The sequence below is a fragment of the Phodopus roborovskii genome, unplaced genomic scaffold, assembly GCF_943737965.1.
Source record: "Phodopus roborovskii unplaced genomic scaffold, PHOROB, whole genome shotgun sequence".
Lineage (NCBI taxonomy): Eukaryota > Metazoa > Chordata > Mammalia > Rodentia > Cricetidae > Phodopus > Phodopus roborovskii.
In genome coordinates, this window is record NW_026126459.1 from 26,929,506 (window position 1) to 26,948,035 (window position 18,530).

Genomic DNA, 18,530 nt, shown 5'->3' on the forward strand with positions numbered 1-18,530 from the left:
TAAGTTATGACCTTTCTAAATGGCCTCTGGCTGTGTGGTTGATTCTCATTTGTTTTCCTTACCATCCTTTCCTTTCATTCACTTACCAGGTTGTGGCAGCTTCTGATTGGTGCGCTCTATACATATAATCCCGTGACACAGGCCCCTAGAATCAACAGTCTTCCATTCCTCCTAGCGTTGGAGCTTGATCTTGTGTGTTCCCTGCTCCTCTACTTGTCACCATGAAGCTTCTGGTATTCCTTGTGTTGCTGGGTGTCTCCACTATCCTGGTCTCTTGCCGTAAGTAAAGATTCTTACTTAAATTAAAGTGGAGGCTATCATATATGAGATTCTTAATCTGTGAGACATAAGTTTAAGGATGCTTGCATGCTGCTATTCCTTGTCCTATCTCATAACTGCTTTTACCTTAAATTTTTAAACTTAAACTATTTTCTTTATTATTATTATCATTATCATCATCATTATAATTACTATTACTATTATGTGTATGGTACTGTGTGTATGAGGGAGAACAAGAGACAGAAAGAGAGAAAGAGAGAGAGAGAGATGGTGTCAGGGTCTCAAACAGACCATGATGCATGTGAGGAGGTTAGAGACAAATTTCAAGAATCTATTCCCAGCTTCAATTATGCATATTAACTCATGTCATCCAACTTGTAAGACAAGGGCTTTATCCACTAAGCCATCTGACTGGTACCCATCTCCATTTTGACATGTCACTGTAGGTACATTGGCTCCACTGGGATTCCTAATTCAGTCCAGTCTTTATTCTATATGTGGCAGCAAGTGAATAGTTAGTGTCAATAAGCTACATTTAAGAAGGTGATTAAAGGCTTTTTTTCAGGGAAGCAAAGGTTCTCTAATCTGTGCATGTGATTCCCGCAGTCTGTCTGTTCAGGACTAAGACTTTCTTTCCACTTGTGAATATCTGTAATAGTGTTCATATTCTCCATCCCATCAAAATGTTGCTTGAGTTCTTCAGTCTTATTTTGCTTCTTTTCTTTCAGAGGACGCAGACACCGCTGACACTTCTGACACTGGTGAGCCTGAGTCTAAGTACCCTTCATTACCTTCCTACATTTTCCATTTTCCCTATATAGCCTCATGGAAGCCATTGTCATATGAATATTCTGAGTTATGAAAGAAATCTTAATAAAATCCACAGAAAGGTGCATTTATTGTAAAATTACTTTGAATATAAAGATATCAATTCATTCCTTACATAAAGATAATTATGCCTCTGACATGGACTTAGAGGAACTCTAGGCATTCATTCTTCTTATGCAGTAGGCACAAGGCCATGAGGTCTCATCCTGTGGTTGAGTACTATATGCGAGTACATGGAAAGCCTCTCACAAGTTGAAGGACTATGTAGTTCATGTGTAGAAAAGAAATCAATTGCCAGTGGAACAGACAACAAATTCCTGAAGGTGCTGTGGAGCAAGAGCATGAGAACATATGCCAGGAGGGTTGAGGCAGAAGTAAGGGTCTATGCTTTGCATGTACAATGGCAAAGCTATGCCAGTCTCAGAATGATATTTGTTTCCCTTTCTGGAATTGACACTGGAGGCTCTTGGTTGGGAAGTTTCTTTATGTATCTTGGGCAATAGTGTTTGTGACTAACTTGGTTTTAATTAGGGGGCCCATTCTTGTCACAAGGTACTTGCTTGTGTCTAGGGTCAGTGTCATTGCCCAAGGAAGACATGAGGTCATGAAAAATGATGCATATATATATATATATATATATATATGGCAGATAATGAATTGAGAATAAGAAATGAATGTGCAATCCTGGTTGGGACCAATATCATTCTAAAATAGAGTCAGAATCTCACCTATAGCTTTTCCTCCTAATTTCAGCTGCATCTGAAGAAACCAGCAACTCTGAATCTGGGACACAAGATGAGTCTGCTAGTGCCGAGCAAGACAGTGAGTCTGCTGGTGAAGCTGAGTCCAGTGACGAGGCCGCCGATCAAAGCCAGGAAGATGAGGAAGCGAGCAGTGATGAAGAGGAAAAAACAGAAGACAGTGAGGAAACACCTGAAGATAAACCAAGCAATCTAAAAGATGGTAAAAAAAAATATCTAATTTTGTTCTTTATGTGACTCAGATTCCTTAGGTTCTCTATGGTCACAATTAGCTGTCCTTCAGGGAAGATATGGGGGAGGATGAAGACAGGGAGAAGGAGAGGCCTTTGTTTCATTCCTCTTTTCTAATTCATAGTATTGTCTCTATAAAAGTGCCAGAATGATAAGGTCTTTCAATTTTATCAATTTAAACTGAGAAGTTTATAGGAGTCATTAAAGAAAATGTATATTAAGGAGAAAACACTGAAAGTGTAAAGTGTCCCCACTGTAGGTTGCTTTTAATTTTCTTACATAAAAGTTATATTTTCTTTGGAGACTATTACAAAAATAGAAATAGAAAAGAGCTTTGTAATGAGGTCTTTCTTCCAAGGATGACTGTTGTAGTATAAATCAGGAGATTTATAGGAGTATAAATATTCATTCAAGATGAGGGCACTTTTCTTTTTATATATATATTTTACTTTATTTTTTATTATTTTATATGTCGATCCCAGTTCCCTCTCCCTCTCTCCCTCCCTCTCTCCCTCCCTCTTACTCTCTCTCCCCCTCACATGCACCCTGACCACCACCCCAATTCCTCATATAGGGCTATGCCATCCAGGTGGGGTCATGTAAATCTGTCAAGTCATTTGAAATAGGAACTAGGACTTCTCTCTTGTCTCTAGGTTAAGGCAGTATTCCTCCATGGGGGATGTGTCTGCAAGGTCCTTTTGTGCACCAGGAATACATCCTGGTTCCACTGTCTGAGGTCCCTTAGACTTCTCAGACCTTCTGGCTGAAACCCATTTTCAGGGGGTCTGAGTCAGTCCCATGCTGGATTCCCAACTATCAGTCTGGGGGTCCATTAGCTCCTCCTTGTTCAGGTTAGCTGTCTCTATGTGTTTCTGCAACCTGGTCTTGTCCTCTCTCTCTCTGCATCTGGATTCCCTGATAGTGAGATCAACAACTAACTTATCCACCATCATGGAGCCCTCATCTAGTACCTGTTGGAAACAGTAGCAAACACCCTTAACTAAACACTGAGGGCATTTTTCTATTTGGGATTTTCCCTAACCCTTCAACTTTAAAGTAATACCAATTATTTTATTTTGTATTTATAAAATTCATATTTATTAAATATGAAAATTCATATTTCTAAAATTCAGATATCTGATGGGTTCAAATCTCTAAGAAATTATTCTAGAAAATAAACATCATAAAATGAAAGACTGAAGGGTTTCTAATCATCGGCTTTTCTCTGGGAGAAAGAGCAGTGATGGAGGATGGTGTTTGCCCTCAGAGAATGAGACAGAGGAATCATCTCCAGGAATGTATTCTCCACTGTCATGTTAAGGATGTTGTTTGACATCTTTCTCATTGATCTGGGGTAGGCAGATGCTGAGTGAGTGTATGACCATAATTTCCTTATCAGAAAAGCTGGATTGCTTTGTGTATCAATAGAAGAAAAAAACCTATGCTAATCTTCCTCCTTTTGAACTCTGTAAAACATCCTTCCTAATAACTCCAGTCTAGGCTGCATATCCAAATATTTTAGATGAGAAATGAAGGTTGGTTGGCATATTTATTTTTGAGACAGTGCCGCATTGTGTAGACAAGACTGAGGGTTGGGATTCCAGGCCTCTGCCCTCACATCATGTTTCTTTTCCTTCTGCTGAATTATTTGTGTTATTAGTCCCCTTTCAGGATAAAACAAAACATGAAATCTCAAAATAACTTCTTATTTTTTTCTCTCTCTTACAGCCATAAGCAATTTGATTGGAACAGTTAGAGAAAAACTACCTATCCTGGGATGAGTTTGCATCTTCTACTATTGATACTTACAGACCACACTAGAACATCCTCAATTTGATTTATTCCAACTGTTTGCCCTGACTACTCTCTTTCCCTCATCTCTAACTTTCATTATCTACCAAATAAACAATAGTTAAGAGCAGAATTTGTTTTTTGTGTATGGACTGGTGAAAACTTTATATTGTTAAGGCAATCCATTGGAATCGCAAACTATTCTCTGATACTTCCCTGAGCTCTTTTTAATAATTGGACTTTCTATAATTTTATCTGAAAGATTCTTTATGCTCTTTACATAAGATATAGATATTAGGCATATTACTAGAGGCCTGGGCTTTCTATATTAATATACTAACCAAACACTTCCTTGGTTTAAGTGTTCAGTTCCATTCCTCCAGATTCTTCTGAGTTATTTTTTCTTATCTGCAGTGAGTTAGAGGTGACAGTGATGAAATCTGGTTACAGGCCTGTCACAGGGAACTAGGCATTGGGAGTCTTTGACCTAAGCTTGTAGTCAAGTTAGCAAATGTATTCATGGGGTTGACCAAACTCATAAAACACTAGCAGCAGATGGGCTCCCTCAGTGACAGTGAGTAGATGAGACAAAATGACAAGATTGCCTCACAGTTTTGTTTCGAGCACCACACAAGCTTAATGAGTGACATCAAACATCCCTCTCTGTCAGCTAATGAGCGAGCGCTGCTCCATCATCAGTCACAGGTTTAGTTTCATAGACTACCTTCTTTCCAGATAAGGCTCATTAAAATTCCAGATTTTAACATTGTTTACTCCAAAAAAAAAAGCACTAAATATACAGAAATGGCCATTTTCCTGATTACTTCTCCTTATTCCTGACTCAAGAACAAATGTTGTGTTAATATTTTCACAAAAGCACCCATTCCCTGAAATTTTTACCAACGTGTTACTCCCTTGACTGATTAAAGTGAAAGTCTCCCAGATTTTTTTCAGTTTTAACTGTGCTCTTCGTAGTCACCATGACAAGTTCTGAAACAAAGTGCATAATTAGGATGGGTGCTTTATGTTATTGATATCTTGGTCCCTTATTTGTTTTATTGACTTAGCGAGAATCATATTTATCATTTGTCACTGGCATACTAGTAGTAGTATAGGGAATTACTGAGCTCATTTCATGATAAGAACATAGAGTTTAAACCTGGGAAATACGGAAGACCCAGACACTGAAAAAGAACGGGGAACAGATTTATTAGCAACTGTTTTCATCTGGATGGGAGGGCCCATAAAGCACATATCTGGTAAACAGACTCTGGATTGGGTTTTTATTGGGTGTTTCACTTTCTGCTACTGGTCCTGATTTGATACCTGCCCCATGTCTTCTCACCTTTCTCTTTACAATGTCTTCTGGGAAAAATAAACCTACATCTTATAGCCTATCTTCACTTTCCTTGTCTACCAATGTCCCTCTAACTTTCCATCCAATGAGTCTTTGGACCTATTTCCTAGGACTCTATGTCTGCAACTTTGAAGACTTTGTCTTTGCTTTTGACTTGCTGATCACAGTGAATAAATGACTCAGATTGCTTAGCCACTATAGTGGCATTCGGTTGGTTGATGCTCCTTTAGGACATACTTTTATTGTTAAAACTATGACTGTTGTGGCTGGAGAGATTGGCTCAGTGATCAAGAGCACTTGCTACTCTTGCAGCGAACCTGGGTTTGATTTCCACTATCCACAAGGTGATTCACACCATCTGTAACTCCAGTTCCAACACCATTTTCTGGCCTTTGCAGACACTACTAATACTTGTGGGACACATACATTTGCAGATAAACACTCATACATATAAAATAAAAATAATCTTTTAAAAAAGATTATGTGTGTGCTCTACAGTGTGGGTTACAGTTTCAGTGAAATAAGGGTTTTGTGGATTTTATTCTGAGTAGGAAAGCAGCAAGAATTCCCAAGTATACCAGCAAAGAAAAGGCCAGGACCAGATGACCTTACTTCTGGATTTTACCAAATCCTTAGAGAACTAGTGCTAAATCTACTTAAACTATTTTTAAGTTTAATGGAAGATTACCTCCCAAACTTCATTCTAGGATGCCAAGTTTATTGCATTACCCAAACTAGATGAGGACATGACAGCAACAATGATATAGAAACCAATAGTTCTTGATGAACACCAATACAAAAGTACATAGCAAAATAAAGTACATTAAACAGATCATTCATGATGATACAATTGGTTTAACCCAAGAATACCAGGCATACCATAATAGTTCAACCTACATAAATCAATAAATATAGCATACCATGAAAAGAATAAATAATAAAAATCTTTCTGGTCATTTCAGTAGATGATGTAAAAGAATTTAATAAAATTTAATATCCCTTGATGAGATAAGCCCTGGAAAAAATTAGGTCTAGAAGCAAGTATGTCCACTCAAATCCTATTACTCTTATTTAAACACCACCAGAAGTTTTATCTAGAGGATCTATTAAGACTTTTTTAATGATAGGGAGTTAAAATTAATGGCATAAAATAATGTATTTGCAACAATATGATTCTTCATATATAAACACCTAAAAATTCTAACAAAAATTCTTGGAATTGATAATTTAGTTCAGTTAAATACAAGGACACATATCCTCATACAGAAACCAGTAAGTTTTCTATACATTATGAGTGGATTTCTTAAGAACTTGATTTCAAAATCGATCTCATTTCCAGTATCTGAAAAAGTAATTAGAAATATACATAATTAAGGAAATGAAAGGCTCCTAAAGTGAAAATTCTAAAACACTATAAAAACATTTGAAGGAGACATTGGAAAACAGAAATATAGCCCATGTTCCTGAGTTCACAAAATTAAGATTATTAAAGCATTAATATTACCAAAACAACCCAAATACAAATAATCCTCATCAAAATGTTCATAAGGTTCTTCACAGAAAGTTAAAACCAAAGGACACTGAATAGCTCAAGCTGTTGTGAGACATACAAGCAAAGTCAGACATAGGAATATACCTGATCTCAGGATACACTAGATAGCCATGGTTAACAATGTAGTATGTGTATAGAAAAAGACATACAGGCTAATTACACAGAGTTCTCAGAAATAAACCAACCTGTTTAGCCATTTAGGACAGCATACTGTCAGCAGTTGAGGCAAGGACATTTTCTTGCCAGTGGCTTATTTTTGCCACAAAGAAAGTAAACTCCATTTGAATTCCTTCAATGCCCATCACTTCTCCGATGTAGATTGATGCTGCCAGGAGTAGACATATCTCATTGTCATAAAAAAAATGCTGTGATATTAAAACATTTTAAATGCCATATTCCGTAGATCTCTGAAGTGTTTAAAATATATATGTTTGTCTTTGAAAACATACTTAATAAGATTACAAGTTCAATTGTAATAGGTGACTAATTATCCACTTACATTTCCTTATTATCTCATATAGTTGGTAATAATAACTTTCAAGAACTAGAAATTTATGGTGATAAATCAGCTGTATAGGTACAATACCTTGAACAATGCCTTAAAAACTATATATATATATATATATATATGTGTGTGTGTGTGTGTGTGTGTGTGTGTGTGTGTATTATGTCTTAACAAATTATTCTCAAATTTGTATCAATGCACAATATTTGTATACAATATACAAATGTCTACTCCAATGTGAAATATTTAAAACTGGTAGTTGTTTTTAAGAATAGACTCAATAATCTACCTTTTTACCTCATCATATCTATACTTTTTACAAGTAGATTCAATAATCTACATTTTTATCATGTCATATCTATATCCTCCCTTTTTTCCTTTTCAAGGGTAGATTTAATAATCTCTCCTTTTATCCTATCATATCTTTATCTTAAAAAAAAAAACCTTGAATCTAATCCCCTCTGTTCAACTGACAACAATATTTTGTAACCAATCTCCCTAAACAGTGACAAATAACCCACTGAATGACAAAAAGCACCCACCCCACCTCTTGGGAATGTGGGTGTAGTGTTCTTAAAGTTTCTTCCTGGTCTCTGGGGGTGACCACATCTTCATGGGATCCTGAAAAGAAAACTTAGGGTTAACAGTATCATTTGTTGTCCAGTCTTTGCTTAATGGGGAAGTACAGGGCTTGTCTCAAATCCTGGTCAGAGTAGTCTGTGAGCCTGGATCATCTCAGCTAGCCACCTTAACATTGTTCTGAACAGTGTCTGTGAAGCTTGATAATCTCCGATGGCCTCTTCAAAATTGTTCTGAGCAGTTTGTAATCCAAAGTCTATTTTTAGGTGGAGTTGTTCAGCTTAATGATGGTGTCATTGTTGTGGAGTTCCATCTTCTTTTGTTTATTTTTGTTTTTGAGACAGTTTCTTGTGTTACCAGTTCTGGCTGCCTTGAAACTCACTTTGCAGAGCAGGCTGGCCTCAAACTCATTGAGATCTGCAAGCTTCTGCCCCTCAAGTGGTGGTATTAAAGGAGTGTGTGACCTCCACCAAACTTGGGTTCAATCTTCTTTTTTAGAAACTTCAGAGATCACATTAGGTCAGATTACTTCTTTTCTTCATAATTTCATCTGGGTAGTTCTCCTTTCTTCTTTGGATACTTATTTGTCCAAAGTCTTAAATTCCTCAAGATGGTTGTTTTTCCTTTCCTGATAAAAAACAAACCCTACCTCAACCATAACCATAATTTTGGGGAGATTCTTATTCTAATCCTTATCAATTTTGACCTCTGGTTTCTCCCAAAATTTTTATTTGCTCTTCTAAAGCTCTTCTTTCATCCAGATCATAGGCAGGCATAGGGGCTTTCAATAGGTCCCTCAGGACATTTCAGTAACAATTGTTCTTAAATATTTTTCTTCTGTTCCATATCAGGTGGCTCTTCTAGCATGAGACAGAGATTTTTTATTTTTCTTTAATAGGAATGGTTGGGTTTGGAGAAGGAGAGAGCCACACTCCAACTACAGCCAGTTTCAACTAAACTGGGGACTACAAAAGAATCATTTACATTATGTCTGTAGAGAACATCAGAAATAAACATTTGGAAAGATTTATGAAAATTTATCCTGTTGGAATTACCATATACCAATGGGCCAATTTACTCCTTTTCTTAGGACATTTTTTTCTAGATTATTTGTCCCTTTTCTTCAGATGTCTCAATTGTCCAGTGGTCTCTGGATTCCTTAGCTGGATCCCTCTATTCTACAGAAAAGACAAAAGTCCTTCCCCAGCTCTAAATTTTTGGGGAGTTTCTTCTTTGGCAAGTTATATCTTATCAAATGAAAAACTTTTGTAATTTTTTTTCTTCTTCCTGCTTATTTATTTATTTATTTTTACATGTTGATCCCAGTTCCCTCTCCCTCTCTCTCTCCCTCCCTCTTACCCTCTCTCCCTCCTCACATGCACCCTGACCACTCTCCCCTCCCATCCCCCCCACCCCAATTCCACATATAGGGCTATGCCATCCAGGTGGGGTCATGTAAATCTGTCAAGTTATTTGAAGTAGGGCCTAGGGCTTCTCTCCTGTCTGTAGGTTAAGGGAGTATCCCTCCGTGGGGGATGTGTCCTCAAGGTCCTTTTGTGCACCAGGAATACATCCTGGTTCCACTGTCTGAGATCCCTTAGACTGCTCAGTCCTTCTGGCTGAGACCTATTGCTGTTAAATAAGGATCAGGATAAACAAATAGGCCGAATAGATGTTTATTCAGGGAGAAATAACTTACAACCTAGACAGATGAACATCAGGAAATTCCACCAGATGCTCTCCTGTCTGAGTCCTGCCAGCCAGAGAGCTTTTCCTGGCTCTTCCTCCAACCTCCTTCCACAGGTCACTTCCGCTCCACCCCCCAATGGGTGTGGTCAGTGCCACAGAAGCACTATCTCACTACAGAGACCCATTTTCAGGGGGTCTGAGTCAGTTCCATGCTGGATTCCCAGATATCAGTCTGAGGGCTCATTAGCTTCTCCTTGTTCAGGTCAGCTGTCTCTGTGATTCTGCAACCTGGTCTTGTCCTCTCTGCATCTGGATTCTAGTTCCACTCAGTGTTTAGTTATGGGTGTTTGCTTCTGTTTCCAACAGGTGCGAGATGAGGGCTCCATGATGGTGGATAAGTTAGTTGTTGATCTCACTATCTGGGAAGGGCATTTATTGTAGCCTTGGTTATTCAAATTGTTAGTTGGCGGCAGTCTTGTAGGTCTCTAGACCTTTCTTTGGGTTCAGTTTTCTCTTCAAACCAATAATGGCTCCCTCTTTTATGTTTGTTGTTAGTTTTATAAGTTAGTTAATTAAACAGCTATGCTACTTGATGAACAATCATCTCTTCTAATAAAAAGGTCTCTTATTCAAACTGAATCTATCAATTTTGATGGTATCCACAGCTTTTCTTCACTTGTGGAAACAAAAGCACAACCTCTTCCCCAACATAACACATGCCCTGGCTTCCATTTGGAGGGCAAGACAACTTTTAGGTACATTAGCTGATTTAATTCTGTAATTTTTTTCTATTATCCAATGTCTCTCAGCAGCTTTTGTTCCTTCCTCATTAGCATTCAAAGAATTCAAAGTTAATAAAGCACTTTTCAATCTATTTTTGGTGTTCTTTATCACCTTGGTTTTTTGTTTGTTTGTTTGTTTTTTTTGTTTTTTTTTTTTTTTTTTTTTTGCCTTTCCTTTAGAGTTTGGTTTGATCTTTCTATAACTGCCTGCCTTTGCCACACTTTCTGCATAATCCAGAAGGGAAAGGCTTTCTGTTTGGACTATATTTACAAAAGGAATTGTTTCCAGAAATGCCTTTTCAGGTGACCTTGTCTGCCACAATTAAAACATTTGACATTTTGTTTTTTCTTTAAAACTCTTGAAATCATCTGCCCTATTCATATACAATTAAAATATTAATTGTATCTCAGATCCAATCCTCCAAATGTACTGATTTTTTTTCTTTAAAGGCCTAATTATCCTTTTACATTGGGCATTAGCATTTTCAAAAGCCATGTTTCAATTACTATTTTTCTAGCTTCTGTGTCTGATACCATTCTATTAATGCTAATGACATTCTTTGTAAGAAGTCAGTGAATGCTTCCTTTGGGTTCTGTATGACTTTTAAATCATTCAGTGTTCTTTCCTGCTTCTGCACTTCTGTCCCAAGCATTCAAAACTGCCACACAGATTAAACCCATGAGATGTTTATTATACTTACATTGCCTTTCTAAAGTAAACCTCCTTCTCCAATAATTTGATCTTGGGGGATATCTATACCTCTAGCTTTAGACTTTTGTTCAATATTCTTAGCTTCTTCTCGGAACCAGGCCCATTGCAATTGTGGTTCACGCTCTAGGACAACTTTAATCAAATCTATCCAGTCTACAAGGATAACCTTAATATAAACAGACCATGAGTTTATAATCTGCTTCACAAATGGTGAATGCCATATGAGACTACATCTTCCTTGAATTTTCCCAAATCCTACATTGTCACAGGCTCCAAGTAGCTCCTATAAAATCTCCTTCATTTGGCAATTCCTGTAAGGTTACTGGATATATTAAAGTTGGTCCTCTTAAGACCTTAGAGTGTTCATTATTAACCTTTAAAAGCAATGCTGAATTTGCTTCTCCATTTAATTTCTCAGTCTGGGTTTGAGTATCTCTATAATCTGTTTTAATAAGTTTTTCTAAGGTCTGCATCTTAGTACTCCTATCAACCAATTTTTTAGAGATAAGCCAAGAATTATCAAAATAACAATTAACAGTATACAAAACCTGGTTAAGCTGATTATCCCTTCATGTTCCATTTTCAAACCATCTAGTATGTACTCATTTGCTGATCTAATTTTTCCATTTTAATAGTGTTTTCCATTTTTTAGTATGTAGAAAAAACTGTTTTTTAATTATTCCCTTCATTTAAGAATTCCCAATAAACTTACCAAATCTGCCACTAATGTCAGTAAAATGTGAGGTGTAGCACATCTAAATTGGAGAACTAGTTTGTGGCCATGAGCTGAGAGTTTCAGCCTGAGGAGAGAGGCTCTAGGAAAATCCCAAAACCCTCTTGAGTTTGGTTGGCAGCTGAAGACTGTTTAGAAAAGCCAAAATGGAAAAATCCCACACTTGCTCAAAGATTTGAGGACAAAACAAGGAAATCTATTTGGTTGGCACAGACTCAGGCAAGAAGGACTTAGGCAGGAGTCCTACCTGCTGCTCAAGCTTAGGCCAGGCTTAGGCCGTTCACCTCAGAAGAAGGTTTTTCTTGAATTTGTACTTTCACATTGGGCATCAATGTGTAGCAGGAAAAATAAAAGACCCAGAGATTGATAATGGGTTTTAAACTTCAAGGTGAATATCAGAAAAACAAAGCAGCCGGCCATTAGCTCTCACCTCCATCTAACTCAGGCTGAAAGGGCTGATCCACTTATGAGCTCTTCACCAGTGCTCAAACTTCTGGCTCTCCTCAGTGTGGCTGGAGTATGAATGGCCCTCTGAGACCTTGTTTCTGTCTTATATGCTTCTCTCATGTTGAGATTAAAGATGTGAGTCTCTTTTAGACTGTTTCACTCTTGTGTATCTGGGTGGCCTTAGACTCACAGAGATGTGTCTTTCTCTTATCCCTGAGTCCTAGGATTAAAGCTATGTATCATCACCTCCTAGCTTCTGGCTGCTGGGATTAAAGGTGTGTGCCTGGCTTCTAAGGCTTGTGGCTGGCTGACTTTGCTTTTCTGAATCCTCAGGCAAGCTTTAATAAATCATAAATACCACTATATTCAGTCTATGTAAAGAGTCAGCTAATAACTACCTTGTGGTCATACCCTTGTGGTCTCATTGAATCCTTCCTACTCATATTTTTTCAATTATGTGTTTACCTGCTAATTTAAAAGAAAACCTCTAATGCTGTGGGTGTACTTTTTGTTTTTGCTTTTTTTTTTTTTTAATCTAAAAAGTGATCCTAGAATCTCCACACATAAGACAAGTATTGTACTGAGCTGTATCCCAACAGTGTGTGTGTGTGTGTGTGTGTGTGTGCGTGTGTGTGTGTGTACATGTGTCAGTGTGTGTCTGTTTGTATGTGTCTGTATGATTGTGTGGGTGTCTGCATGTCTGTGGGGGGGGGCTTGTGCCTGTGACTGTGTACTTGTGTCTATCTGTATATCTGTGTGACTATGTCTCTGTGTGAATGTGTATGTCTCTGTGTGTGTCTGTGTGAATGTATTGTGTGTATACTGTGTGTGTACCCTTCTGTGTTTGTATGTCTGTCTGTGTGCCCTTGTGTGTTTATGTATCTGTGTATCTCTGTGTGTGTTTCTATGTGTCTAAACGTATTTCAATATGTCTGTGTGTGTCTGTATGTCTTTATGTGTGTCTGTGTGTCTTTTTGTATGCCTGCATGTGTGTGCCTGTGTTCCTGCTGTGTGTTTGTGTACCTGTTTTGTGTCTGCTGTGTATGTCTGTGTGTCTGTCTGTGTGTGTGTGTGTGTGTGTGTCTGTGTGTACATGTGTGTATCTGAATGTGGGACAGTGTGTGTGTGTGTCTGTGTGTGTGTGTGTGTGTGTGTGTGTGTTTCTACTTTATATTTGGTAACAGGATCTATTCTACTCAAACAGGCTGGCCTTAAACTTAACCATCCTTCTTCCTCAGACATCCAAGCAGCTGGGATTGCAAGCATGTAGAGTAGACCCAGCATTTTTGGAATGCTCTAAAGCTCTATTTGCATCTTCTTCTGTTAGCTCTTCTTGCACTACCCCATCCAAAGAAGACCCCCCCTTTCAATCATTCTAAAGCAGTGACCCTCAACTTTCCTAATGCTGTAACCCTTTGATATACTTCCTCATGTTGTGGTGAGCCCCAACCAATAAATAATTGTCATTGTTACTTCATAACTGCAATTTTGCAACTGTTATGAATTTTAATGTAATTTTGGAACTAGAGTTTGTAAAGGGGTCAAGGCCCATAGGTTGAGGACTGCTGCTCTATAGCTTCCTGAATTCTAACAAAGTACTGTACCACTGAGCTTCATGCAGTGCCTTATTCCAGCATCATATATGGGTAGGGAGTGTTCTTCTATTGTCCTTCCTCCCCAGTGGCACTAGAATCTGCATGTCATTGGTAACATTAATATTCTGAAATTGGTGTTGTTAATGCCACTGAAATATGAATGTAGGTTAGATTGACTTTTGCCAAATGAGAACAATACCAAATAAGGTAGTTTAAGAAATATCTTGTGCTATGCACAGTGTTAAAGAATAGCTGTGTCAAAATATTGAGCAAAATTATCACCTAAAACTGGTATCTAAATCCTTTGCTGAATTCAAAGGATGCTTTTTGGTCCTTTTCTAAGCTGTTTCCATGATGTAGCTGAATCATTACTCTTTAGACATGTAGCCCAGGCTGACCTCAAATTTGCACAAAAATCTATATTAAAAACTTAAAGGGTTTCAGCTGAATTTTATATTCCTTCAATGGACCATGAGTGTATCATGTATGCTGGATTCAATCCTCAGCACCCCCCTAAACTTAGTACTTTGTATATGCCTGAAATCTCCTACCTCACAATCCTGAACCCTGAGATGACAGGTGTGGGCCCAGGGAACTGTAATTACTGATGTCCTGGTGTGCGCAATGTTTCCACGAAGGATTCACCTAGTCGTTAAATTGTAGCTACGTCTCACACACACACTTTTTTCTACTGTAATTATTCACCAAGCATGTCCCTAATGAACACACCCAGTAATGCCTCCAGTTTCCTTTTCTTTTACTCATAGTGCCTCCCAGCTTGCATGGTCCATTCAATTGATCAATTCATTCATTCCCTTCAATTATAGGCACTAAAATGACAGGTTCTATAGATTAAGCTTCAACACCTAGATGAAAATTAAATTATAAGTTTCTTACTCTTTTGCACATCTGCTTTTAAAAGACCAATCCTACAAAACATCCTCAGTTAACTCTTTCAGTGCCCGCTTCATTCTTAGCTAAGCCTCTTACTGCACTGGCGTGTATAAGTAACACAGGGACCATATCCTTGCCAACATCATTTTATTTTTGTTTTATTTTTAATTAGCTTTAAGTAACTGGATTCCCAAAAAGACTTCAAACATTTTTAGTTTATATTAACTCACCCCACCCACTTCACCCCTCTCTCCCTAGCAGTGTGTGTGCCTTCACCCCACTTGCTCCTTTAGCCTGGAGTATGCTCCCCCATTCTTTCATGACACCTGTGTTCTAATATCCCCTCTAATTACATCTTTTACTTTGGATGCAAGATGGAGGCTTCCATATAGCTTTTCCATATGTCCTTCTGTCTAGTTGTCTTTCCTGACTCTGTCACCTCTCCATCCTTGTTTGAACCTTTGCACTCCAAACATTCCCCCCTCTCTGCTTTGATTAATTTTATCTATATTTTACTAAGTCCACCTCCCTTCAGGAGTCCCTCCACAATGGCCTGTATCTATTTACCTAGCTTATACATGCACTCCTAAAAACACACAGAAGAAAATATTCAAAGCTAGGTTACACACGTGAGCGTTTTAATGAGGCTGGGTCTCATGGACTTCAGCCTTCACCTCATGTGCTTCAATTACAGGCAAGTAGCACCATGCCCTATTTATGTGAGTACTGAGGCTCCAGGGTCATGTGCACACTAAGAAAACACTCTACCTATTGAAATACATCTCTAGACTATGGAAGAAACATGAAATATGGAGAAAATTTTCCATGAACTCCAAGTTTCTAATGTGTATTTTTGAGATAGGGTTTTACTAGGATACCTAAGGATGATCATAAAGTTCCAGTGTTACCCCTGCCTGGCCTTCTGAGTAAATGACACCATGGGTGTGCACCTCACCATGAAGCAGATCCGGGGCATGGTTCCTCTGCACATCGATCTCCATGAGCATTGATGGGCAGTGCTTCTGTGATAGAAAAGACGGGATGATTGTTGTCCCTGCTGGATGACTGGTAACAGCTTCCCACTGACCTATGGCCATGGATGTCCATGTAAGTAGGGAGATGGCCCTCGCCATTGAAATAGGGACAGGCATGGTTCTACCCTTCCTGGGATGAAGGTGGACACCCAGTAAGTAAGTCCTACCTGCCAGGAAGGAGAAAGAAAGGCACAAGGACAGGACGCACTACACTGTGTCCTGAACTCTAGGTACAACTAGAGCAGCATGGAGTGAGAAAGTGAGGATGCAAACAAGCTACTCTCAGAGCTGTTCTAGGAGTCCCAAGGATCAACTCAGTCTGGGGCTTTTCTGCGATTAGAGGTGGTCCCCACAGGTGAGGATGGCAATTGAGGGATGTGGAAGTGTGGGAGCTGTTAAGGAGGGGCTGGCAAGGGCCAAAACCCAGCCCAATGACCCCTCTGGAAGGAAGAGAGCTGCCAGTGGCCCAAGGATACTGATGATGGGCTAGTGGCAAAGTCACTTGTGTGAGGACAATGAGGAGGTGTGCTACCTCCCAATGGCTGATTATTCTGGAGGAGGAGAAGTAAACATTCTGTTGGCTGGGTGTGCCAAACAAGGGTTAAGATCAGAAATAGAAACACACTGGGCTCCCGCTGGGAGGGGTGCTGAGATCTGGTGAATGGAGATGCCTCTTCTAATCTGTCTGTTACTGATGCTGTGTTTGTTTAGCTTTGGGTAATTGCAGACTATATCACTGCCCTCCTTCCTTTCTCAGGGACAGACTTAGGCCTACAAATTTTGTGAACATGAAATCAATGTGGGCTGGCAGCTGGAAGACTCTGAGCATGTTCTAGGAGCCTTCTTCATGTACACATTGGTCAATTATTTGACTTTTCCTGGATTGTTCCATATTGGTCCCAAGTGCCATCTTCCTGGATCAGAATTCCTTCCAGCTCTTCTGTGGCTTCCTTTCATGACCCTGTTCTGAGCTAAGAAATTCTTGAGTCACCACCCCTTATAGTGACATCTTGTTTCACCAGTGGATTTGCAGTGTTGACTCCACATGTGAGGACAAGACCCTTTAGATGAAAGAGGGGCTAGCTCACTCTCTTGCATTGTGATTGGAACATCCAGAAGCAATGGTAGAGACTGCATCTTCAGGAGCAGGAAAACTGCTGCATTTGTTTACCATTGCTGTGTGAGTGCTCCCCTAATAAATACCTGATAGTCATTTATCTGAGTTTGTGGACTTCTTTAAACTCACCTTCACTTGGCACCCCATGTGACCTGATTCCCACTATCAGCCCACAGGGCCGGCTGGACATTTATCCATGAGCCAGAGCCAGCCATGCCACTTCCCCTCATTCACTTGGTCAGAAGGCCGGCCCTCCCTACTGCTTTCCTGCCTGCCTAGTCTGTATAGTTTCCAGATAAGCACACAACTCTCCCGAGGCTGCAGGCAGCTGTTGCTACCCCTGCCCCATCCTCCCATTTTTTGGAGCAATGTGCACTTTCCTACTGCTCCAGCTCCTGGCAACCCCGCCCACTGGAGCTGCAATGGCTTTTCCTCCAGTCTTCACGGACCTGTCTTTTGCATGGTGCCCAGCACAATGGCCTGCTCCAGAGCCATCTCAGCTTCCAGTGGCCCAGCTGCTAGGTCACTGCCCAACACACACCTCCATGCTCCAACCGAGTTTGGCACCCAGCTCTGCTGTCCCTTCAACACCTGCTGCACGTACAGGTTGATTCCTTTCCTTTCTCTCTAACAAAAATTCATTCAGTTTGTGATTGTTGAGTGTTGCTTAGAAATTACAGATTGTAATACGTTAGAGGCGATTCAGACCTGAGTTTCTTTGCCCCTGGAATTGCTTCGGTGGTACACCTTTGACCCCTGCTGGCCAATCATCATTATTGCAACTTAAGGTCAAGGAGCAAACATGCAATAAATTACTGGATATTTGCAATTTAAGCTAATGAATAAATGAATAAATAAACAAATAAAATTAACTAATCTACTCAAATGGTAGAAAATGTTACTATACAGAATTTTAAATTTTTTTCATTTCTGCTATGAATGAAATTTTAGAAGAGGTATACAACCTACTCAAGATGTATTCACTCTCAGCCATAGTTGCTATTAGGTTAATAAAGCTAAGAATGAGAACCCTGTTTTGAAATTAGAGCTAAGAATGAGGAACTTATAGAAATTATACAGATTTTACAGACTTGTAATGAGAGCTTAGTTAAAAGGATTCATACAATTGAAAATGAAAATCACGATTGACAAACTATTGGAATGGGTAGTACAAGAAGCATATGTAAATCATGTGGATCCAAAGCTCAAAGCTTTCTGGTTTTATTACTCTCTAGGGAATACCCTTCAGAGATTCTGATGCAGAGAGAATATATTATATTGGAATGTATATTTCCACCACATAAACAGAATCAAAAATTTAAAACATATAAAAATGATTTTTTAATTGATTTTAAAAGGAAAATTAAGACTTTGCCAACTAACAGAAATGGAGCCAGCAGAAATTATAATACCTTTAACTAACGAGGAAATTTCCTACTATGGAAATGTAAGGAATATTGGCAAAGAGATTGCAGTAATTTTTGGGAAAGATTGGCAATAATTATACTATAATCAAGAGAATAAAAACCTATTTGGAGCCTTCTGTGAATTGTAAGGAAAACATCAATCTCTGGATTCCCTACATTCTATACCGATGCAAACAAATGAGATAAGGCAGTATGTAAATCATGAGATTATAAATAA

General features: G+C 38.9%; 1 protein-coding gene across 1 annotated transcript; it reads left to right on the forward strand.

Moving 5' to 3' along the window:
- The first annotated feature begins 206 nt into the window (after positions 1–206).
- LOC127226225 (mucin-like protein 2) lies at positions 207–5,425 on the forward strand. Its single transcript, XM_051190163.1, has 4 exons — positions 207–279; positions 1,008–1,040; positions 1,861–2,070; positions 5,358–5,425. Exons 1-4 carry the CDS (start codon positions 222–224, stop codon positions 5,423–5,425), a joined length of 369 nt encoding a protein of 122 aa, XP_051046120.1. The 5' UTR covers positions 207–221.
- The last annotated feature ends 13,105 nt before the right edge of the window (positions 5,426–18,530 follow it).